At 42.1% G+C, this 26,091-nt stretch overlaps 2 protein-coding genes across 2 annotated transcripts in view; one reads left to right on the top strand and one right to left on the bottom strand.

Moving 5' to 3' along the window:
* Positions 1-14,935, bottom strand: part of CLUL1 (clusterin like 1) — a 79,807-nt gene extending 64,872 nt beyond the window's left edge. The window contains exon 1 of the mRNA XM_074943124.1: positions 14,737-14,935. The gene's annotated coding sequence lies outside the window, so the exon portion shown is untranslated. The remainder of the gene's footprint in view (positions 1-14,736) is intronic.
* A 245-nt stretch (positions 14,936-15,180) lies between these two features.
* COLEC12 (collectin subfamily member 12) overlaps positions 15,181-26,091 on the top strand; it is a 141,897-nt gene continuing 130,986 nt past the window's right edge. The window contains exon 1 of the mRNA XM_074944525.1: positions 15,181-15,413. Within this exon, the coding sequence (XP_074800626.1) occupies positions 15,407-15,413 (7 nt within the window). The 5' untranslated portion in view covers positions 15,181-15,406. The remainder of the gene's footprint in view (positions 15,414-26,091) is intronic.

The raw sequence follows: 26,091 nt of genomic DNA, 5'->3' as shown, positions 1-26,091 counted from the left end.
TTTTCTAAAAAATATGTTCTAGAAATTATTTTGGGGAAGTTTTATTGGCTTGTGCTATAGAGGAGATCACCTTAGATGATCACAACGGTCCCTTCTGGCCTTAGAGTTTATGAATCTATGAAACACATCATCCCAGTTCTACACTCTCAGACCTATTCAAGGTCTCTGTTCTGATAGTCAAAGACTTACACAGCTACCTCGGAAAATACCTCTTCCACCATAATCATAACCTCCCACAACAGCTACATTCTACTAGAGCAATGCAATTGCCAAACAGTAGGTGGATGCTCATGACTGCTGGAGACAGAATGTACTGTGACGGGTTGGATCACAGAAACCCCCTTGGGACTGCCACCTGATGTGCCAAGACTGCTTCTGCTTTCCTGTCAGCTTAGGACTTCAGTGCCCTGCCTGGTTTGAGCCAGACCCGCTAGCCTGCTGCAAACCCAGACCCAGGTCTGAACCACATCCCCTAACAGCTGTAGGCTTAATTGAAAGCAACTTAAGAAGTGTTCCTGCCTTTAACACTCAGATGCCCAACTTCCAATGGGGTCCAAATCCTAAATAAATCCGTTTTACCCTGTATAAAGCTTATACAGGGTAAACTCATAAATTGTTCGCCCTTTATAACTCTGATAGAGAGATATGCACAGTTGTTTTGCCCCTCAACTCTGGGTTAATTCATAAGTAAAAAGTGATTTTATTAAATACAGAAAGTAGGATTTAAGTCGTTCCAAGTAGTAACAGACAGAACAAAGTGAATTACCAAGCAAAATAAAATAAAACACACAAGTCTATGTCTAATCAAACTGAATCAGTTCCAGTAAGCTTTCTTTTACAGACTAGTCTCCTTCTAGTCTGGGTCCAGCAATCACTCACACCCCCTGTAGTTACTGTCCTTTGTTTCAGTTTCTTTCAGGTATCCTTGGAGGTGGAGAGGCTCTTTCTTTAGCCAGATGAAGACAAATTGAGGGGTCTCCCAGCGGTTTAAATAGACTTTTTCTTGTGGGTGGAGACCCCCTCCTCTCTTCTATGTAAAGTCCAGCTACAAAATGGAGTTTTGGAGTCACCTGGGCAAGTCACATGTCCATGCATGACTGAGTTCCTTACCAGCCAAGCCACATTCCTGGGAAAACTCAGATGTGGATTGGTGTCTCCAAGTTCATTGCTGGCTTAAGGGCTTCTTGATTGGGCACTTACTGAGAATAGTCTTTTCTCAGGAAGCAGACCAACTGCTTCACTAAAACCTACTTAGAATCAGACAAATATACAGCCAATATTCATAACTTCGAATACAAAAATGATACATGCATACAAATAGGATTAGTAGATTCAGTGGATCATAACCTTTACAGAGATATGTTACATGGCATATGTAGCATAAAACATGTTCCAGTTATGTCATATATATATATACACATTCATAAGCATATTTCAATAAAGCCTTATGGGGGGCACCGTCACACCCTCCTCCTGAACTTACTGCCAGAGACTTGGACATTGTCCATGATGGAGGCAGTACATGTAAAATCCCTATTTGTCTTTGGTCACACTCCTTTTCAGAACTGTTAAACCATATGATGTCATTCATAAGTGTTCTAGCCAGGTTGGGGTTCTTGGTCCCCGGATGCCTGAAAACAGGTTGGGGTGTAGTATTGCTAACAGAATGCAGACAGCAATATCTGTTAAAGTGTAGGCCTTAGCATTTAGCCACCAATGCCATGAGGCAGTGTGCCTCAGTTTCCCCTTCTGCACAGCAGCATGGGCCTATTATGCTTTTGCTGCTGTGCCAAGCTTCCAGTCTGTTTACAGGTATAGGCTGAAAAGTAACATGCTTGTGGAGCTGTCCTGTCACCATCCCTAGCATGTACAACAGTTTCTTCCACAAATCAGGTATGTCCCACATCTTTAAAGGGTTTACCACTAGTATTAATTCCTTTGTTTTAACCCATAGATGAATTAGCAAAAGACAAAAGATTAACAGCAAATCTCTGGTGGACAGGCTTCGTTCACATGATTTAGCTTGTTTAGTGTCTACTGCATTTTCCCATTTCTTTGTGCACCCTGATAGGCACTCTGATGCAGATTCTTCCGCCTCTTTGGAGAAGGCTTTCAATTCAGGCATGTGTTTCGGGCTTTGGCAAGGAAAAGGTGTACTGCAACCATGCCTGCCCTTGGCCCCTCCCTCTGGAATTTCTCTGGACTGGACCCCACTTCCTTGTAAAGTTTCACCCATGCAGAGATTTCTCCCTTCCTGTCTTGGAGAGACAGCTTTATCCCTTACGAGCATAACAAGAACATCTTTCAATGGAGTGCCTTGGATTGGTAAAACCCCTTTGGACACCCCACTTTCTGTTCCCAAAAGGTTAGCTGGACGGACTCCCCCCGCCCAGAGATCTGACCCCCAGTTTTCCCTTAAAACCTGATCCACAGGAGAGGGGTCTGGCATTTTAAATGCAGACTTTTCACCCTCCTCCTGGGAAAGATCCTCCCTACAAAAGGTGGGTGGACTCTCCGGCCCCCGCCTCACCTTCCATCTGGGCTTCCCCCCTCCCCCGGGCTCCCCTCTGGGTCAGACACCCCTGTGTCCCCCAAATTCCACCTTCAGGACGCATGTCTCTGTGCACCCCAGGACAGGCCCTGCCCCCTGCAGACCTGCAACTTCCTGGCAGTCAGTGGCTGGGGTGGCCCCCCTGTAAAAAGGTGATACATTCCCCTCTCCCGGGGAAATGATTGTGTGACAGGAGCTAGCTTCGTCCAGCCCCTCCCACTGGAACTTGCCTGGAGCCCTGGGGCTACAGGAACTGGCTACAACCATCCCTGCCCCCAAAGCTGCATTCTTTACTGCTACAGAGGAATTTAAGAGACACCCTCCTATTCCCACAGCAGTCCATGTGACTTTACCCCCGCACCGGTGTTTTTAGCACAAGATTCCTTCTCACTGCTACGCAACCCTGGAACAGATTCTGCCACATTAAATAAATCATTCCCCAGTAGAGATGGTGCAAAATTGTGTGCCATCGTGGCAACAGTCAGTTCAGCCTGTAAATCCTTAGTTTGCATGTGTACTTTTGCTAAAGGTGCAAGTACTTTGTAACCCTCCACCAGTTCTAATTCTGTCATTTTACCTGGCAACAAATCCTTCTCCTGGATCAGGTCCCTCCTGACCACAGAAATCTCAGCACCTGTGTCCCTCAATCCAAGAAGCAATTCACCATTGATTTTAACAGCATGCATATGCTCATTGCTTGGTTGTGTGGAAGCAAGCTTTACAAATCCTGTGTGGAAAGAGGCCGCAGCATGGCTCTGAGAAGTAGCAGCTTCATGTGTTACTTGCTGCCTGCTTCCACTCAGCAAGGGACACTTATTCCTCAGGTGCTCAGTGGACTTACAATGATAGCACCTCTTGGGCTCCTCTGCTTGTACAGGAAATTTGGGACGAGTAACAGGGGAATGGGGAGGTGAACGCCCAGCCTCCTTCTTCCCAGGGGTAAAATGGTGGTTCTGCTTTCCCCCAACCCTGCCAGTGGTTTATGTTTAATTGCAGCCTGTGCTTGCTCATAAGAGTCTGCAAACCCAGCTAATTTGCCCACTGCATCCACCTTTTTGTCCCACAAATACTGTTTTACATTATCACTGCACATATTCAGGAATTGTTCCTGAGTAACCAAATCTCACATTCCTTTAAAGCTTGTAATGCCTTTCCCCCTCACCCACTTATCTACCAAATCTTTCATTTCATTTACATAAGCCACATTACTCAATCCAGATCCCCTCTTAAGACTTCTGAATTTAATCCTGTAGGTTTCAGGTGTAACCTGAAACTATTTCAGAACCAGTTCCTTAAATTTACCATAGTTTGAATCATCATTAATAGGCATCTTATTGAATATGTTCAGAGCTCTGCCAGTCAATTTTGTTATCAATGTGGTCATCTTTTGGTCTTCAGGGATCGCATAGAGGGTGCACAGTCTCTCAAAGGTGATGAAATATTCAGCAATATCGCTGGATTCATCATACTGGGGACATAGTCGCTCCCATTTGTGGATTTTTGGGGAAGTGGACCCAGCAGCTGAAGGGTTTTGTCTCTTCAACTCCATAACAGCCAGTTCATGCTTCTGGGCCTCCCTAGCTCTCTTGTGGGCAGCCTCTTCTACCTCCACCCTAACTGTTTCTGCCTCCACAGCTCTCTTGTGGGCAGCTTCCTCCCTGGCTGTTTCTGCCTCCACAGCTCTCTCTTGTGGGCAGCCTCCTCTGCATTAATTTCTAATTGTCTTAATTCTGTCTTTCTCTTTTGCTTCCAGTCTAGCCAGCTCTAGTTTGTTAGCTGCTTCACTGGTAGTCATTTTCCTGCTTTCTTGTGCTGGGCCATGCCCCCTCTGTAGTTCACTGAAACTGGGATGCACTCAGCTCAGGAGATTCTTAGTTAACAGAGACTTTCCCAAGGCCCAGTGTTCAGCCTTTCTGGGTAATTTGCAACCTGTGCAGTTCTAGCTTGTTCTGATCATCACTCTTACTTATTTTGCTTCCTTTTCTGTCCCTACTTCCCTTACTCGAAATAAGCAAACAGAAAATAAGCAAACAGGCTAGTGGGTATGGCTGAAAACCAGGCAGGGCACTGAAGTCCTAAGCTGACAGGGCAGGAAAGCAGAAGCAGAAGTAGTCTTGGCATATCAGGTGGCAGTCCCAAGGGGGTTTCTGTGATCCAACCTGTCACAGTGGCGTAGTCGGATCTGTGCACAGCTGATTGCTTTGAGATACTGGTAGTGTTTTTAAGTGAGTTTTAAGTGTGGTGGCTGGAGAACAGACAAAGTGGTTAGTTTGCCCCTCCTTGTGCATATGCATTATAATACTGTATTTAATTACATGATCACATACTATCTTTCCACAGGACTCCTGCCTCATTCAGCGCACACGATCTGGGGATGAAATCAGTGTTTTGTAATAAAGGAGACTAAGACCCCGCTTCATTTATTGTGGAATCCAGGAAGTTTTTGGACACTGCAGGGGACAATTTCCTGGTGCAACTGCTGGAGGAACCAACTAGGGACGGAGCTCTTCTTGACCTGCTGCTCACAAACCGGGAAGAATTAATAGGGAAGCAAAAGTGGATGGGAACCTGGGAGGCAGTGACCATGAGATGGTCGAGTTCAGGATCCTGACACAAGGAAGAAAGGAAAGCAGCAGAATACGGACCCTGGACTTCAGAAAAGCAGACTTTGACTCCCTCAGGGAACTGATGGGCAAGATCCCCTGGGAGAATAACATGAGGGGGAAAGGAGTCCAGGAGAGCTGGCTGTATTTTAAAGAATCCTTATTGAGGTTACAGGGACAAACCATCCCGATGTGTAGAAAGAATAGTAAATATGGCAGGCGACCAGCTTGGCTTAACAGTGAAATCCTTGCTGATCTTAAACACAAAAAAAGAGGCTTACAAGAAGTGGAAGATTGGACAAATAACCAGGGATGAGTATATAAATATTGCTCAGGCATGTAGGAATGGAATCAGGAAGGCTAAATCACACCTGGAGTTGCAGCTAGCGAGGGATGTTAAGAGTAACAAGAAGGGTTATGTTGGCAATAAGAAGAAAGCCAAGGAAAGTGTTGGCTCCTTACTGAATGAGGGAGGCAACCTAGTGACAGAGGATGTGGAAAAAGCTAATGTACTCAATGCTTTTTTTGCCTCTGTCTTCACGAACAAGGTCAGCTCCCAGACTACTGCACTGGGCAGCACAGCATGGGGAGGAGGTGACCAGCCCTCTGTGGAGAAAGAAGTGGTTCGGGACTATTTAGAAAAACTGGACGTACACAAGTCCATGGGGCCGGATGCGTTGCATCCGAGAGTGCTAAAGGAATTGGCGGATGTGATTGCAGAGCCATTGGCCATTATCTTCAAAAACTCATGGCAATCGGGGGAAGTCCCGGAAGATTGGGAAAAGGCTAATGTAGTGCCCATCTTTAAAAAAGGGAAGAAGGATGATCCTGGGAACTACAGGCCAGTCAGCCTCACCTCAGTCCCCGGAAAAATCATGGAGCATGTCCTCAAGGAATCAATTCTGAAGCACTTAGATGAGAGGAAAGTGATCAGGAACAGTCAGCATGGATTCACCAAGGGAAAGTCATGCCTGACTAATCTAATTGCCTTCTATGATGAGATAACTGGTTCTGTGGATGAAGGGAAAGCAGTGGACATTTTATTCCTCGACTTTAGCAAAGCTTTTGACACGGTCTCCCACAGTATTCTTGTCAGCAAGTTAAAGAAGTATGGGCTGGATGGATGCACTACAAGGTGGGTAGAAAGTTGGCTAGATTGTCGGGCTCAACGGGTAGTGATCAATGGCTCCATGTCTAGTTGGCAGCCGGTATCTAGCGGAGTGCCCCAAGGGTCGGTCCTGGGGCCGGTTTTGTTCAATATCTTCATTAATGATCTGGAGGATGGTGAGGATTGCACCCTCAGCAAGTTTGCAGATGACACTAAACTGGGAGGAGTGGTAGATATGCTGGAGGGTAGGGATAGGATACAGAGGGACCTAGACAAATTGGAGGATTGGGCCAAAAGAAATCTGATGAGGTTCAACAAGGACAAGTGCAGAGTCCTGCACTTAGGACGGAAGAATCCAATGCACCGCTACAGACTAGAGACCGAATGGCTAGGCAGCAGTTCTGCAGAGAAGGACCTAGGGGTGACAGTGGACGAGAAGCTGGATATGAGTCAACAGTGTGCCCTTGTTGCCAAGAAGGCCAATGGCATTTTGGGATGTATAAGTAGGGGCATTGCCAGCAGATCGAGGGACGTGATCGTTCCCCTCTATTCGACATTGGTGAGGCCTCATCTGGAGTACTGTGTCCAGTTTTGGGCCCCACACTACAAGAAGGATGTGGAAAAATTGGAGAGAGTCCAGCGGAGGGCAACAAAAATGATTAGGGGACTGGAACACATGAGTTATGAGGAGAGGCTGAGGGAACTGGGATTGTTTAGTCTACAGAAGAGAAGAATGAGGGGGGATTTGATAGCTGCTTTTAACTACCTGAAAGGTGGATCCAAAGAGGATGGATCTAGACTATTCTCAGTGACAGCAGATGACAGGATAAGGAGTAATGGTCTCAAGTTGCAGTGGGGGAGGTTTAGGTTGGATATTAGGAAAAACTTTTTCACTAGGAGGGTGGTGAAACACTGGAATGTGTTACCTAGGGAGGTGGTGGAATCCCCTTCCTTAGAAGTTTTTAAGGTCAGGCTTGACAAAGCCCTGGCTGGGATGATTTAGTTGGGATTGGTCCTGCTCTGGGCAGGGGGTTGGACTAGATGGCCTCCAGAGGTCCCTTCCAACTCTGTTATTCTATGATTCTATGATGCTATGAATTTGGAAGGTGTGTAGTGAGTGAGTTAGGAGATTGCAGAAAGAGAAAGGATGGTCTCATGGTTAAGACAGTTGAATGCTGCCACATTGTTTCTATATGATGCTAGGCAAGTCACTTAAACCAAACTTTTCACAAAAGGTCACTAACTGTGTCTTCCTCATTTTGTGGTGCTTGACTTGAGAGCCTGTGGTCTCATTTGTAAAAGTTCATCTTTTTGTGTGTGTAATACATATAAAGTTTGATGCTGGAAACAAGATACATGCTCCTCTGAAAGTTTTAATTATTATTTCCAATGAATAACTAGCAGTTTGCAATCAAGCTGAAAGAACACAGAAATATTGTTTCAGAGGCAACTATTGATAATATGATCTCAAAAGCAATATACAAGGGGCAATTTATCTCCACTTATCTTTTAGTCTATCTGTTCCTTTTGAAATCTGTTTAGTCTGAAAAGCCAGACCAATGTAAACCTAATAAATAAGACTGAAATTCTTATTAAAGCAGCTATTGGTTATTATCATTTCACCTCAACCAGCAAAACTTCAAAGGTTCAATGTTTTCTATAAACTGTAATTTACATAGATCACAGATGTGTTCTGCATACTAAGCAAAATAATTTATCGTCAGAATCATGTTGTTTTGTTACTTTCAAAGTTATTTTTATACTTTCTGGCCAAATTCAGAAGTGAAGTGTTGTAACTTAACACTATCTGAGACCTACTTACACACCAGTAAATGGGTGTCAGTAAGTCTACACAGGTGTAACTTACATACTGAGGTTGTAACAAGGTTAAGTGAGAGTAGGGAGGGTACACTGTTTAGTTACTTTTCTTGATAATCTTCTCTCTTCTGGCCAATCAGCATGTGAGTTATACCAGCTTAGACTGTTAGGCTCTGTGGTCCAAATTCAGAGGTGATGAGTAAGGGGGAGTGAAAGGTATACATTTGTAAGTGCATCTGCATTAATAAAACTAGAGAAGGTAATAAAACTATGGAATTCTAGAGGGACTAAGCTACATTCTAGTAGAAGTAAGCTACATGTTGAGGATTAGGGTGACCATATTTCCCTATGCTGAATGTGAAACACCTGGTAAAATTACTCATATTCAAGCGAGTTCAACAGCATTCAATCAGAACTATGTAGTACAAACATTCAAATTAACATCAAGTTGACTGAGCCCCTGTTAAAAAGAAACACTGCGTAGTTGGATTCTTTTTATTTACCTTCTTATCTTTAAGGCTGAAGGGTTCACATAGGGAGAGGTGACACACACATATGCCCGTACACCTCTCACACAACAGGGGTGACCGACCAGCCCTGCCCTGCACTTTCCGCCCTCCATGCCTGGATGGGCACCCAGGACAGACCAACCTCTCCTGTTACCTGGTGCCGCATCTTCCCGAGGCAACGTGTGGGTGTGTGTGGAGGGAAGGGGGTAGGGGGGGCACAGGATCACATGCTCCCCCACCCCCCAGATTCCTGCCAGGGTTCACACCAGAATATCACCAGCAGCAGCCGTTTGGCACAGTGCGACAGGGAAGGGACAGGAGCTGCTTCCAGCTGCAGGTGATGGGGAGAAGGGATGACTTGGCCTGTGTCTTTGCAGAGCTCATCTCTTCCATCCTCCTCCCCCACCCCTCCCCCAGTCCCCTGTGGCTGGAAGCAGCTTGTCCTTTCCTGCCTGCACAGTGTTGAAAGGCAGCTAATACCTCCAGGATGCTGCTGGCCACCAACATAACCCAGCCACCTCCTGTCCCCTAGCTACAGCACAGGCAGGAAGGGGTTAAGACCTAAGGATGCACCAGGGCCCAGGGAACTTGACTGCAGGGGCTTCAGCAAACCCCACCAGAGAGGTGGCTCAGCGGGCAAGGGTGCCCAGGGGACAGAGCAGCCCTGCGCTCCCTGGGGGGGCAGGACATAGGGCAGGGGGCTGGGGGCTAAAGAGGGTGCTAAGACCCCACCCTGGGGGCTGCTGTGGAACCTGCAGGGTCGAGGCGCAAACAAGCTGATGGGTGGGAAGCAGAGATGACATATAAACAGCCACCACCTGGCGCCTGCCCGTACTCACCAGCCACCACAGCTCACAGCTCACAGCCAGTGCCGTCTGGAAGCGGGAGGCGGGGGCCCTGCTGAGAGCCAGCACACAGGAGGGGCTGAGCTGATGAACCAGCAGGGGGAGTGGCCAGCCCTGCATGCCGCAGCTTTGCCCTGCCACAAGCTTTGCACACCCACCCCCATCGTTAGCCACTGGACCCACCCCACCCCCAAATCATTGCTGGTGAGCGGGTGGCTGGTGAGCAGGGATCCAGCCAGCAGCAGGACCCACCAGTACTGATGGGAGGGTGAGACAGAAAATACGGGACAATTTGTCTGTTTTTAAGAGAAAGTTGGGACACCTGCAGGAGGGCTTAAATACGGGACTGTCCCTTTAAAAATGGGATGTCTGGTCACCTAGGATGCCAGAAGAAGCTATACATTACATCTCTAATGTTAGTTAGGCTTACATAGACATCCATCTGAATTTGCCTAGTCTCTAAAAGAAGTTACAAAATAGGATTGGAGTAGGCAGAACATTTCAAATTCTCTTCCTGTTGCAGAGAACACAATCTGCTATCTTTGGATGTAGCCATACTTCTATATGCATATAAAGCCCATTCCTGCAAGGAGCTGAGCATCTTCTGAGTGAGGCTCAGCATCCCCGGCACCTATTGAATGTAAAAGGGACTTGAAGGTGCTCAACACTTTGAGATGCTCACAACATTATAGGATCTGTCTTCTATTGTTTGTTTCTTTTCACCAGCACATATCAAGTCACAGCTGGTGGCAATTTTTGGATATTATTATCGATTGCCATCCAACTAAAGAGCATAATCTATTTCATCTTGGACAAAATGTAATATACATCATGGTGAAAGTCTGAATTATTTTATTTTATGTTGTATGTTGAAACAAACTGAGCTTATGATCAAAACCAATTTATTACTAATGGATAGAGAACCATTTTGGTGAATGTTTTATGAAAAATTGAAAATATGGTACTAATTATTTGACCTGGGTATAAGTATAAACAATGTAGTAGTTACGGAATTACTTGCTACAAAATCTGATTTCAGAGAATGCAAAATGTTTTGTTGGTTAAGATATTCAATAAACTAGACATACAATCATTTCCAATTATTTTGATGGCATATTAAGCAAGGAAATTGGTTTATAAATTGCCAGGAAAAAATTCCCCAAACTTTATGAACAGGAAAAATTCATTCCTGCTTCTAAATATGAAAAATATAATGAAGTGCTTCATCAAATACTAAAAATATGAATTAGTGGTTTCCAAATGTCATCTGCAGCTTATTATAATGATTGTAGTTTTAATTCCATTCAAGCATTTTGTTTTTATTTAAATCCAGTGTAATAGGAGCATCCAATCTATCTCTGTATCTTAGGCTTCGAGGATTTGAAATGTTGAAATTCCACAAAGTACAGTCTCCAAAAGGAGGAGCTCACAGCAAGGAAAGCCTGACAAGCTGCCACTGGGATGTGGGTCTTAGCAGTGTCACCATTCAAATTTAGAGGGAATAACATATGAAATGGAAATCTACATCCATGACTAGCTTGAGCCACTCAGAGCTAACCTGCTGGCTCACTGCTTTCTGGACTTGCCTGTCTGTACTTCAAATGTTCAGAGAATGAAAAAGAGTGGTGCAGGGTGGCTAAAAACAAACTCACCTGTACAGGACAAGTCCAAATAATTAAATACTTCCAAATTCTGATGATAAACAGAAGAGACTACATGATCCAGATTAAGGAAAAGATCATCTGTAGACTTTACAAAATGATTAGTAAATAACTTCATCATTCGCTCAGGATCATTTAGAAACTCATTACCCAGATCCAAGGATAATATCTTTGCTTTGGGCACAGCTCCAAAAAGGTCATTAACTACAATAGGAAATTGTTGGAGAAAGAAGATGTATCTCCAAAATGCATTATAATACTCAACTTTTTTTTTCAATGAACATTTTGAATTGAGTCCAGCAACTTCCTCAACTTGATGTGTAAACTGCACAAATTTAGATACCCTAATGCTCAAGCAACAGTAAATGGGTATAAGTCTAAAGGAGTGAAATTTACACCACCTCTACATTTGGCCATCCCCTGTACATTTGGCCATAGCGTGACGTTGGTTCATGACATTTTATGACCGTGCGGTGTAATAGCAGGTTGTTATTTTGTTATTCAAAATTTGTTTAGTAGTTATTTACTAGTATTTTGTGGTTCTCTATGACTCTATCTGATGAAAAAGTGGGTCTCTAAATCATCTATTGAACTAGAACAAAAACAAAATCTCTAAAATGAAATATTTCTGTTAAATCAGATACGACTCTAGGATAGGTAACCTAGGTACCTGCACTTTCCTAAAATAAAATAAAGGCATGTTTGAGAAAATATTTTCTGAAAACATAAACAGTTTTATAAGGAGATTTATAAGGAAGTTTTATAAGGAAACAGCTGTAGTCATGTTTAGCAAATTGCACAATACCCTTAAACAAGACTCAGAAGCTACAAAGACAGACAGCTCAGTAACTGCCTAGAACATTCTGGGAATGGTAATGTACCCTTATTACTGCATACTGTGTTAGCTCCTGGTTCAACAGCTGGATGGTACAGAGTTCCATAATCCCTGGACAACAGGAAAGGGAAATACAACCTGAGGTCTGAGATGCTGCTCTAGATGGTTGTGCCATACCTCCATTTCTCATTATTGTCAGATGAAGATGGGAGAAATGGAAGATGCTGGGGCACACCAGCATCACTTTTGTGGGGGATATTGTCACCCCACCAAAAGCCAGCATTTCTACAGTATATTATCAGAGTGTTTTAGTCTGCTACTGATGCCTGTCTTTCTAATCAAACTGTTTTTGATTAAAAGGATCTTTTTTATTAGAATATACACACTTCTATGTCAATAATCTTTTCAGCCAAGGAAGCCAGAGTTAAGCCTCCCTGAAACAAATTTAAAAATACACTATGTCCACTGACTAGAGTCCCCGAGTCTCCATGGAACATCCACAAGTCCAAACAGTTGTCTTTCAATGGGATTCATAAATGTTAGTGTTAACAAGGACTGTGGTTATAACTTTCCACAATCCAGGGGTCTGATTAGGAGTTGGGAGAGTGTTCTGTGGGGAAGAAAAAGGAAGTACTTAGTTCAAGCAGTCTGAACCATAAAAGGATTTATGTCAGAGGAAAGAGTTGAGACTTGGGGCAGTTCTTATCTTTTCTGAACTTCTTTACTCATCACTAATAGAGATTTTAAAAGCCATTGCTATTTAAATATTAGCAAAAGATCAGCAGAGATTATATATATATATAATTAAAAAGAGTATACAATTCAGATGATCAAGGAAGGATATACACTTAAAAAACATGAAGTAACACAATGGATACAAGTTTTAATAAATAAATGTATATTTTTAAACCACAGAAAAATACAAAACAGATTCACACCCTAATGGATCAGTCATAAATGTCTAAAAGCATGGTCCATATGTCTGCAAATTCTCTAGTTTTTCTTCTTATCCAGTTTTTTTCCAGGCACATTGGCTAATTCATTGCAATACTCAGCAACATTTTGTTTGTGTGCTGTCCTTTAGTTTCTTAAGCTCTTGGCAATTGCACATGCTGTCAACAAAAAGCTGCTTTTGAGGTTTCCTTCCTGAAGAACCAGCCCCCAGGTTTTTCATTAATATCACTATTTTAAAGCAGCATTAATTATTTTTACATTAGCCAAACAGCTCAACTTTAATTCAGATGTAGTTTTTCTGTGGAGAATTTAAACCTCTTCAATAATGGCTTTATCCAAAGCCCATCAAAGCTGATTCCAAATGGGAATCTTTCCAAAGACTTTGATGGGCTTTGGATCAGGCTCTAAATAGTTATTAATACTGGCAATTGAATACATAACAATTTAGATTCCACAAAATCAAAAATTAGTGGTTGACTCAGGAGCCAATTTAAGCTAAACATCCGATCAAGTGTTGTGCTGGTATATAAATACTGTCAGTGCTGTTGCCTTTGCAGATTAAAATTCTTGTTAAGGCCCTAGTTCAGCAAAGCACTTAAGCATGTGCTCAAGGCTTTGCTGAATGGGGCTGGATTCAAGTGCTTTGCCCATTGCATATGTAGGAAAATCCCAATAAATTAGTGTAATATAAATAAATTGTAATCTCTTTGATACCCAACACCTAACCCTAAATTAAAAGGCGATTACTGGGCTAACTGCACCCAGTTTAAGCGGTATGCAAATATTTTTGGCAATACTGCTGAAAGGGAGAACAAGGACCTTTTCTGAGCCAGCAGAAGGAGAGAACAGTTGGAACCAATTACAGTCAGGACACTGTTTAAAATAATTATAATGTCTAATGTTTTAAGAAAAATCTTTGTATTAAAAATTATTTGGAGGATCCAATCTTCCCCTCCTTATCCAGGCAAAACGCCACTTGATTTAATGGCAGTTTTGCCAGAGTATTCGAGCTAAAGAAATAAAAGATGACTTGCCTTTAATTCTCTAATTCTGCAGAGTTACTTAACTTTAGGCACTGTGAGTAATCCATTTAATTTCAGTAGGGCTACTCACAGTGGCTGTGTGAAAACTGTACGGACTACGTGGGGGGGGGGGGGGTGAATTGCAAAAGCTTTGCTACTTAACTTCCCCCTGTGGATTCTGCTGGTGCGAACTAAAAGGTACCTGTCTCATTAACACAGTCCTGTTTGAAAGAGGACTATGTTCGTGCTAACTGTGGGAGATTACGATTCGAACACTTGGGTTGGCTCTGCAATTCACACCCCCTTAAGTCTGCACTGTGACACAGTGTAGACAAGCCTGATGCGTAAAGTGAAGCATGTGTGTCAGTCTTTTCAGGGTCTGGGCACAAGTCTTTCTGATGGATGGGGTATAGGTATGAATGGTTCTTCTGCTTCTTCAAGTAGATTTTTATTTTGTAAAGTGCAATGTTTTGCAGAGACAGGGTGGTCTACTGGTTATAACAAAGGACTGGATGGCATTATAATGTATCTCCATCCTGTTGAATTTAGGATCTAATCAAAAAGTATTGTTCCTGATTCTGTCACTGATTTGATCTGTGACATTGAAAAATCACTGAGGCCCCAATCCTGTGAGTTAGGATGCATGGACCTAGAGCCTGTGTGTTCTAAGGTGCAAGAGCAGGACCTGAGGTCTCAATCCTTCACTCGGCTGAGTAGAGGTGCATCTCTGAGTCCATGCAAGTGCAGGGGTCCATCCCTAAAGAGCTCATTGGAGGTCCCACCCTAATCTCCTTGTACTTCAGATGCCCCATCTGTAAAATAATACCTACCTTTGTAAAGTGCTTTGAGATCCTCAGGTGAAAGGGGCTGCCAAGGCACAAAGTATTCATTCGCTTATTGGTGCTCCTTGGGGAAACTGGAAATTAACACAACTGAAGGTGGGGGGCTCTTCTCCCCATCCTGTCTGCTCCCCACTCCTTACACTGTAGGGGGAGCCTCTGCCTGAACCTCACTTGCCTCCCACTCCAGGCTGAGGAGACCGCTCTAGAAAAGCAGCCAGGTGGTGGCTGAGGGCTCAGCCATTCCCTCCTCAAGGGGCCACTTCGGGGGGTGTTGGGAGAACTTCATTGGAAGGCTTTCTCCTCCTCCGCCCCCGCTTTGGGATTCCCGGTCTCGCTTTCCCAGCCCAAGGGGGGAGAGCGGGGTGGCCACAAGAAGAGCGCAGCGGCTGAGCTCTCTCCTCTTCCCAGCTGAGGCGGAGGGGAGGGGAGGAGCGGGGGCTGGTCGTGTGAGTTCAGGCGGGTCGGGTCAGTGCTGGAAACTCCAGGTCCTGGAGGCTGCTGAGCCCAGAGCCAGAGGGAGAGCGAGAGGCTCCTGGGCACGCTCCCCCCGCCCCGGGTGCCCACCGTGGAAGTGCAATAAGGGAGCTCGGGGCGCCGGGAGCAAACTTCGTTTCCACAGGCTCGGAAAGTTTCCTATGTGACCCGCTTCTGTGCCAACATGAAAGGTAAGCGGGGGATGGGGAGCTGTGTGTGGGGGGATCTAGCCGCGCTTTCACATGTGGGGCTTGCTCCGCTGGGAGATACCTGCCAGGAAATCTCTTTGCAAAACCCCCCCGGGGTGGGGGATAACTTCCACTAACTGGCCATGGGGAGGGAAATGGTGCAAGGGGGAGGTTGTTAAACCCCCCCCCCCTTTAGACTTATGAAGAAAGCTGCCCTGGATGAGTTTCTAAAGCAAACTTGAGACCAGTCCCTAATAAGTTGTTTACTGAGTCCCTGCTTCAGACGTTTGGATTGAAAAAAAGTCTGTTCAGGAGAGGGGAGCACTCGCCCTCCCCACCGTTTCTGCTCTCTCCAGCACGTATTTCCTGACCCCCTATCTTTTCGTTTTCTCCCTCCCCACCCACCCCCCTGTAGTTTTAGAAAACAGGGCAACTTTTTCTTTTTTGGCCAGTGTTTCGTGATGTTCTTGGTGTTGCTTTTAAACATCTGGCAATGATTAGGTGCCAATGGAGGTTTAACTGGCTTGTGAAATGTATTTGGCATCCTTCACCCCAAGATCCACTGACTGGAAAATATTTGGTCTTTTGCTTTTGCATCTGTTAAAACTGAAAGTTAAAGTCCTCTTCTTCCCCCCCCCCCCTTCCCCGCCTTTAAATGGGTGAAACACCCGCTGCTTTTACACTAACACACCAGCTGGCCCTGCTCATGTCCTATAAAGTTGTGACTAAGAGGTATCAGACAGTACGCTTTTTAAATCAGATACAGAAGTGGCTCTCCAAATTGCTATAGTTCTAATCTAATAAAGATGTACTAGGGCTTTGCAAGACGCCCTCCTGTTTATGAAAAAGAGAGCTGTACAGCCAAGCATGGAACGCTGTACTCTGGGGAAGGTTACAAAGAAAGCATCCAAGAACACGAGGGAAAGTTTAGGAAGTGCTTGTGAGTTTGCAAGATTCAAGTTCAGTTTTTCTTCAGAGACAAAAATAAACTTTTTAAAATAGCAGCAAACCTGCAGTAGTGCACCGGTTTCGAACCTAGATGCCAACCGGCCAGAAACCTCATGATAGTTACACTTAGTTTCCAGAGCCGAGTACAGCAAGCGATGTGATCATTTATTCACATGCCAGAGTAGCTGCCTAAAGGGAGGAGTGTGGTTGCTTTTATTTTTGTTTTGTGAACCCACGCACACTACTTAAATAACTTTTGACATTGTGACAAGGTGTCTCTAGAAGAGCCTGCAGTTTATTAACAATATTTTTTAGAGGTCGCTAGTGCCAAAAGTTTTGTCATTGCCTTATTGCTAGCAGCACTAGTGTAATCATCACCATGATCATCCTTGTCTCTTATATAGCACCTTTCACTGGCAGATTTCAAGTGGCAAAAACAAAGTAAAATAGTGGAAATAGCAAATTTAAAACCGTCTGTGTTTGATTTTACAATCTTTAACTCAGTGTTTCTTCTCATGTTGGCATTGACGCTTTGCTCGCTTATTTTCTAGCTGTCTCTTTTTGGGGGGTGGGGAGGAAGGTGAGGTACCTTGCTGAGTATTACATTGGACAGGATCCTGCACCCATTGAAGCTGACAGGAGTTTTGCCATTGATTTCAATGGATACGCAATTTGAGCTGATATGATTTGTAGCCAATTGCTTTTCTCTGCTAAGGGCAGAAATGGCACTCTGAGAAGGTATTATGGCTTCTGTAAATTAGTGTTGGTTGCTCCAGAAATGCAGCCTTACTGAAAAGCTTCACACTCCTTTTTACTCCCTAACCACTATGTTTCTTTAAGAAGTTTTACAACTGCTTGATTTTTTTTAATTCTGTTCAGAACAATGGAAATCAATAATAAGCCTTGTAAAATAAAATCTTTAAATTATGGTATTAATAGAAAACATCCTTCAACAAAGACATCAAATCAACTGGTACTGCAAGAGTTATAAAAGTCCTAAATACTGCCAAAGTAAATTTCGCCTCTATATTTTCCTATTGCCTCTTTAACATACATATTTGGCTTTCCACGTTCTCTATTTAAACTTGGTGCTTGCAATAATTCTAGAGTTTGTGAACCTAGTGTAATCACACATTCTCCTTATGAATAACCACATAGTTGATCTGTTGAATGCGGTAAACAGCTGTCTCTATTCCCGTATCTACCCTCTCTGGAGAACAGAACAGTATCAAAATAATTACATCATCAGATATTTGTAGGGAATAAATTATATTTTTCCATTGCTTTAATTCTTAATGTGTTGTCTTAAATCAGTAAAATAAATTGAAATATATGTTTAGTTTACTGCCAGATTTCCAGTAAACTAAACTGAGCTCATAAATGTTGCTTTTTAATAATGTGACATTATTTGTAAAGGGATTTGACTGCCTTAGGGTTAGTTGTATCTTTACCTAATAATACTTCTCAGTTTTTAAAATTTTAGATATTTTGTGAGTTATGAAGCAGTACTTGTTGTCTAGGAAACAGACGGAAAACAACTTTCACATATTCAAACAACAACACATGTTCAAAAACGTTGAGCCCAATTTAACACAGGGAAAGAAGATGCAATTAAAACTGAGTGTTCAACTGGATATTTCTGAACTTCTTTGTTTCAAATGCATCACTAGGCACTATACTTTTATCAGAATTGTTCTGGTGTCAAATATAGTAAAATGTTATGGTTTACTGTGTACTTCTCATATCACTTACTTTCTTGAAGTCTACTTGTTTGATATACACAGGATTGTGGGATCCTACATGTGTACCAAAGGTCTTTGGTGGAGGTGGGGAATGTCTGATACTTTACTTGAGAAAAGTATGTGACCAGAATGACCTGCCCCATGCAAAGTGCACACTCATCTTAAAAACTGCATGTTCAGTGAGACATATGGCCTGATTCATCCCTGGTATAGTTCCACTGAAGTCAATAGTTATATCAGGGATGAATCTGGTGAACTGCTCCTTCAGAGCCCTTCTTCATTAGTGTGCATTGACTTGCTTTAGAAGAAACTTGGCACGTAAAGTTTTCCATTAACCAAGCTTATGTGCGCTCTTTGCTTTATTCAGTATGCATTTTATTGGACAGTGAATGGCTGACTCCTACAGTTACAGTCACTCGTGTTATGATCTTACACAGAGCCATGAGACATTTCATGAGCAAACCTTTTTCTCTCTCAAAATTTAAACATGCACCAAAAGTTGTCTGGCTGCATTTTATATGCATGCATATCGTTGTATAAAGATTTATTTTTAACAATCAAAGAATTCTCCTATACGATTACTGTTTTCTTTCCAAATTTCAGTTTTCTGTCGCCAGGCACTCTGGTGATAGAACTGTTTTTAAAAAATTAAAGACACAAGTGATTCACTCTCCTTGTATTCAAAAACAGCTGAATGGTCTTTCTGCAAACATCTGTCTTGGGCAGAGACAACACTTCAGAAATTTCAGCCCAGTAGATAAAAGATTTGGAAAGTTAGCAACTGAAAGCAGAAGATGAGAATGAAATGACCCAGTAACCTTAACTTAGTAGCTGAAAGATCCTGCTGTAAGAACGGTGGCAGTTGGGCTTAGTAATACTCCATCTGTGCAGTCTCCCTTGTGCAACCAATGAAATTGTTGCATGCAAATTAGCTGTAGAGTAACAGTGGTGATTGGTTGACTTTCCTCTGATATCACAATGGTCTAGGACCTGGGTTCTCACAAGAAAAATTTTGGTGGCCTCAGAGTGTGGCCATGAACTCTTGCTGGTGGCCGCTCTCACACTTTTTCCTAAAATACTTTAGAAAAAACAATAAATATGCACATATACAGGGCCAATCAGTGTAATTTATTTATGTAGGGTTTTTTGCAGACCTAATAATAAAAATCTTATCTTATCTTATCTTATCTTACAATCAATTATATGTATTCTTTATTGGATCTAAACAGAATACAAACACAAATAAGGTGCTTTGCATGGTCTTGTCTTTTGTTCTTGGTTGTATTTGTTTTTTGCTTTTTTGGGGGTTTTTTTATGACTTGCTAGCTAGTAAGTCTGCTTCTGTGAAGAGTGATATTTGTATGTTTGCTAATATCTCTTTTCACAGCAGCAGACCTGATAGCTAGAAGATAGTGTAAAGTGATATTAACAAACGTACAAATACCACTTTTCACAACAGACTTATTCAGCCCTGGTAAGCCAGAGAACAAATTAAACCTTGGATGGGGAGGTGGGTAAGGAGGCAGCGAGGGGCCAGGGGAGACAGCAGGGTCCAGGGGCGATGGGGTGGTGAGCCCAGGGCTGGGGCAAGAGCCTGAAGCCATAGGATGGAGCCTGCTGCCGTGTGGCCAGAGGACAGAGACCGCCACCCCAGAGCTGAAGCCAGAAGCCTAATCCCTGCTGTCCCTGGGAAAGTGGGGAACTCACACTGGCTGCCTGCTCCTCTGGTATTTGTGGCTCTGCTGCTCCCCCCGCCAATAACTGCCCAGGAGGCTGTGGCCACAAGAAAAGCCCCTGGTGGCCACATGGTGGCTGCATTTGAGAAACGCTGGTCTAGGACTCTTGCCTTTCTATAGCTGAAAATTACACCTGTGCCACAGTGCGGGCTTGTAAAGTCAAAATGGCTTAAAAATTGAACAGTAACAGATCTCAAATCCTAGTGATGATTCATTCGTCTGATATTCTGAACAAAAGGAGCTCTCAACCATGCTTGGAGCTGTTTCCATCATTTCACACAGACTCAACGAATATTCAGGGCTTCGAGTGACAATCCTGGAATCTTCTTATATAGATTAGTATATGTTGGTAGTGCCATAAATGTACCAGGCATGCATATACAATGAGACACCTGTGCTGCACATATAAGAGGATGCAGCCTTTACAATCTAAAGGCATGAGCAGATACAATAAATGTATGATACAACACAGAACAAACCCAAAGCTTTGCCAGCATATGGTCACTATAGTTGGAATGGGTTGGCAGAAAAGAAGGGTTTTTGAAATTTCTGACGGGAAGAGAGAGGGGGATCTTGCAAACATGAGCTTGAAGGGTATTCTCATTTGGCAGTATACAAGAAGGCACAGTGTCATGAGATCAAAAAAAGAGGAAGAAAGGAGAATTACTGTATATAAATGGTGTTAAATATAATTAATTAACGTGCAAATTAATTATCCCAAAAGATTTTCAGAATTAATTAGAATCGTGCATGGTGGATCTCAATATTCTATTTTCCCTAGGCATGCTGAGCTGTGACTGTGAGCTGTGTGCAATGTAGGGAGAATAGGGACTTAGAATTTAGATCCACTGGGATTTTTTTTCTTTTACACAGGAGTCAGTGGAATTACTCTAGACTGACTCTGGTATAACTGAGAGCAGAATTTGGCCCATTGTTATGAATCTTTAGCTCCATTTGTTTAGATCTGCACTGCAAGAGAAAAATCATGCTCATTGGTCCAAACATCACAGCGCATTTAAGTTGTAAGACAAGGAGGGAAACATGCAATCATGCATGGAGGTGCAATCCCCGGGCCAGCAGGTGTATATGTGCATGGTGAAACTAAAGGAAACATAAAAATTTTAATTAAAGATGGCTGGAAGATGGGATAAATCCCAAATTGATTTTAAAAATACCCCACAATACAGGTGTCCGGTCATCATGGGAGATTCCCAGGGTAATTGTGCTCCACAGCTCTCCCTTGAAGAGACAGACATGACCACCCAATAGAGCCCAAAAAAAAAAAAATCATCATTTTTTTTTAAATGTGTCTACCAGGTACTAGAAGTGAATCTGATCCCTTAATATGTTGAATGTAGCATTATATAAGAATGGACTAAACATAACATGAATTCTCTTTGGGGTTAACCTGCCCCCTTCTAAAATTACAATTCATTTTGGTTTATAAATTGGAGGTGAAGACTGAGACATGACTGGGAAACAAGTGGATGAATTATGGAAATAGTATAGCAATATATTATTCAGGAAAATGTAGCCCAGGCTTTAACATTGTTAAATGAGTCCTATAAACGTCCTCATAGAAAAATTATAGTTTTCAGTTCATGAATAGGACCTAGGGGATCTGTTCTCAAATTATTATTCTGAAATATGAGTTGATTTAAAATTCAGGCCTTAGATTCTAATTGTTAGTTTCAAACTTTGATATTGCACAGTGCAGCAGCTCCTGTTCTCAGCACTGATATGTTTTTTTCAAGAGAAGTATTCTAGTCTTCATTATATCATGGCCTCTCTCTATTTTTGATGTGTGGTTAAGGATGGATCTCACAAGTAAAACGTCTAGTGGGATTTTTTTTCTTTAAGAACAAAAGTAAATTTCTGTGTGAGAGACCAATGGGGAATGAGGGATGGACTCTTAGAGGACAAGATGACTCAGAGAATTGGGAATGAGCTATTGAGCCTCAGCTATTTATCATTATTAATTATTTGTATTACGGGGTGCCAAGGCTCCAATGAGATCAGAGCCTTTTTGTGCTAGGCACTGTACAGACATAGAAAAAGAGACAATCCCTGCCCCAAAGAGATGAAAATCTAAAGGAGCAAGTCAGCCAAAGGTCTGGTGAGAAGGACTATAAGACATAAGCAGGGTGAATGATTTGTGTGAAAATGGCATGTTAGTTTCATGATTTTGTTGCTGTTGGGTTTGTTTTTTTTTAATTTTGGGGCGGGTTTTTGTTGGGAGGGGATTAGCTAAACAAAGGAAAAGAGCGGGGTTTTGATGGTAGGTAGCAAGAAAGAATGAGGGAGGAAGGGAAGCATGGAAAGGCAGATGGAGTAAGGCAGAAGTGAAGAGTCTGCGGAGGAGAGAATGGAGAGAACAGCCAGTCTGCGTGCATTGGAGAGAACATGTGGCTGTGAAAGGCAGCTGAATACTGAAAACACCATCAGCAACGAAAAGTCCCTGCTGCAGCTGCTTGTCTCTGCTCCTGCTGGCTCAATTTCAACTCTAGGTCAGTGATGACTCAGATCCTCAAAGGTATTTAAGTGCCTAACTCCAACTACAAGGATCTTTGAGGATCTGGGCTAGGTTAATAGTTATCACAAGTATGTATACATCTGATGACTATTCAACAACCTGTAATAAATGAATTGGTTGTATCTGTCCTCTTTGTGCACAGATGTTAGTGTTACAAAAAATACATAGTCATGCAAGTTTGCACCTTTAACAAAAAGGCCTAAGATTCAATAAGTAGAGACTGAACTTTTTGCCACTAGAATTGGTACTTCCTGACTGGATATGAGACACACTAGTAGAGAATTCTGAGGGGTACCTTGCCTTGTCATTGCATTGCCTTGTCATTGCATGTCTTTGTTCTGTGGATAAACAGAGAATGTCATAATCCTATATTATCAATGCAGCATCTTTCAAAATAAAAAAATCTATTCTTGCTAAAGGTGAAGTAAATTTTAGAGCTTTGCATAAGGTTATATGCAGTTCCCATTAACTCGGGATCAAAGCCATTAAAGTTCTTTGCAAATGGACATTATAGAAAGATTTCTTTTAAAGGAAACAGAATGGCTGTCATCGTTACTAGAAATTAGTATTATTAAACTGAATTACCATGAGTGAGTTCTAATATACTGTAAATCCAGTTTTTATGGGGTTTATAAACTAGCTGTTCAAATCTGAGCTGAAACTTGGCATAACAGTTTTCAGTCCTGTTCTCTTCATTATTCCTTGAACTGTATCTTTATTTGGTTTTGAAATCTGGTGAGGAAAAGTTTTTGTTTTCTTAATTCTGCCATTTTAATTTACTAAACCAAGGGTCAGATTGTACCCTTGTTAATGTGTGTACAAGTGTTCTAGAAGTCTACCAAGGTAGAATTTGGTCCAAAAGTATTTCAGGTCTTCAATATTATTTCATTAGTTAAATATATTTAAATCACTGAGCTGTTTGCTTTTGAGAGGTGGCAACTAGACATGCGCATTAGCTGCTTTTCATACCACATTCTGAATGACAGCCATAAAACACAGTAGTAAATTGTAACAATTCCACTTAAATCATATTGGATCCAAAGAACTCATGGATCTGACACGCTGCCAGTGAAGAGAGAGAGAAGTGGAGTGGTTATGGGTTATATGACTAGGATGGGTTTGGCATCCTTTATGGCTCCAGCCCAAATCTGTCTGTCTTGAGTTCAAACTGAGTCACAAGTGGTCCATGAATAACATATTGAAGATTCTAAAAACAAGGAAGCAGAAACTGCACAGTTCTACTCACCAGATTTTTACATTGCCTCCAGCAAATTAATCAAACCAGAGTCCAATTTGTTTTAGATTAAATGAACTCCCTCTGTTAGTCGTGTTAATCCCCCATTGAACTGCCTTATTATTTCCTCTCCCTTTAAGCACAGTACTGTAACTTAGTTAACTCTCTAACTATATTTATGAAAGATGTGAGAATAACAATTTATATCTGAAGTGTTACCAAAAGTTTACCATCAGAGCCTGGTGGTTGCTGCCTAAGTGTTTCAAAGTTTTTAAATCTGAAACCTTGCTTTCCATTGATTTCCCAGTAAGGTTCTTATCCAATTGTCATCCCATCCCAACTGCAAAACTCCCATTGTCTTCAGTGATTCAGGACTGAGCAGTAAGTGAAGTTCCGGTGCAGAAATGCAAGGATGTACTTATGTCACTGATGGAAAAATATCTCTCAGAAGGTCCCTTCATTTTTCTGACTGGATCTTTCTTCTGTATGTTTAAATACTGGCTAGTTACTTTTACAACTTTGCAACAATAAATACCTTTCTTCTCTATCTGAAATCCCAATTTTTGTAGATACTTCTTCAAGCAGAGCTCCAGCTGAAGCTAATGGAAGCTTTGCTTGGGTAAGGACTCTTATTTAAGTTCAGTTTTTCTCTTCTTCTTTATTCTAGATTCATTCGCTGATTCTTCTTACTAAAAACTGGGAGATTTGTAAGTCAAAGCATTGATATGAAGTAGTGAAATACATGACTGTGACCTATATTGATCATGTCAGCATAGAATTGTTGACAAAACTCCTGAAGTCCTGTCCCAGCATCATGTACTGGGCTCAGTGGAAAACCTTGACTGTCAGTCTTTTTTTTTTTTTTTTTTGGTTGTTCCAAAGTTCTGATCAGGAATTGGGATGGGGTTTCCATAGGGTATTAGATGTCACAGTCTAATCTGCTTTTTATGAAGCATGTTGTATTTTTAAAGAATCTAGCCAAGCTCATACAGGAAAGGTGCTGTCATGCCATAGAGCGTGTGAGCAAAGTGACATTCCCCTAGCTGCACTAATAGTTCCAGGGTTGGAGTGTGCTAAGCCCCATCCTCTTAAGTGGCAGACTCTGAGTTGAATTATGGCTGCCTTCTCCTGCACCGGTAGGGAGTTAAATCCTCTTCAGACTAGATGGGAGGTGGGACATTGTGACATTCAGGTAGCCACAAGAGCAAGTTTAATTTTATTACTTAAAGAGAAATATGCCCTTTGTGTTTGTCACTGAGGAGAAAAAACACTTTTTATTTCATGTTAAAAATTAACATTAAATGCTGCCCTAAAGTACTCTATGAAAAGGGAAAAAATCTAACTTAAACAACAGCAATAAACTTCAAAGTTAAGGCTTTCACTCTGCCAAATGTTGCTCTGTTACACCTGCATAGTCCCACTGAAATCAATGGGATTGCACAGATGTAAGTGACAGAATTGCAGTAGTGTCAACACGGTACACTCAAAAATTATAGGTAGACCCTCCAGATTGCCTGAGATTGACTTTAATATAATGAGATTTAAACAAAGAATACACTTCTGGACTCTTTTCATTAGCTTTCTGGTTTTGTTTTGAGTACATTGAAGTCACATTTACATATTTTCCTCTGCAACCATGAGGGCTAGAAATTGTTTTTTAATGAAAACTGAGGTTCTCCTGTAGTGGTTAAGGCAACAGTTCTCAAACTGTGGGTCAGGAACCCAAAGTGGGTCACAACCCCATTTTAATGGGCTCACCAGGGCTGGGGCCAGGGGCCAAAGCTGAAACCCCCGGGCTTCAGTGCTGGGTGGTCGGGGATCAGGTTACAGGCCCCCTGAAGGGGCGGGGGTTGCGGTGCAATGAAGTTTGAGAACCTCTGCATTAAAGTGTAAGGGAAGGAGTTAGCCTTAACTCTGGATTTATGTTCATCAGTTTGTTTCTCAACTTTTGTTTTAACACTGTAACTTAGAGTAAAGTCTGAGTTCAGATTCATATCACTGGTTGAATTCTCATTCCATCATTCCCAAAGGGGTGGGGCTTTAATTCAACCTCCTCTCTAATTTATTGCAATATATTGTTACATATACAACTACAATTATTGTTTATTTTTTTTTTAAAAAATAGTTTGTTTATATTTTCACCTTTTAATAACGGAAGGCCAAACTAAGGACTGATGAATTTGGCCCATTAGTAATTTTGCTCACAAAGAAATAAATTATCTGCTCCACAGTTTAATGTAAAGGAAGAAGAGATTTGTTGATAGAAGTGTCTTATAGTCTCTATTTATCTTCAAAACAGCATGAATATGCATCATAATTAAGAGATTTAATATGAGCATTATAAAGTCTTTTTACCTTCAAGCAAAGAAAAACGGTAGTCTTCAATAAATCACAGTGTACTGTATTGCACAAATAAAAAAGCCAGAGGTCCAAAGAAATCTAAATACATCTCTGGCAATGCTATTGGGCAAAACATGAGTAATGAAAT

Source organism: Natator depressus, chromosome 2, assembly GCF_965152275.1.
Source record: "Natator depressus isolate rNatDep1 chromosome 2, rNatDep2.hap1, whole genome shotgun sequence".
In the NCBI taxonomy this organism is placed as follows: Eukaryota; Metazoa; Chordata; order Testudines; family Cheloniidae; genus Natator; species Natator depressus.
This window is presented reverse-complemented; position numbering and strand designations above follow the sequence as displayed.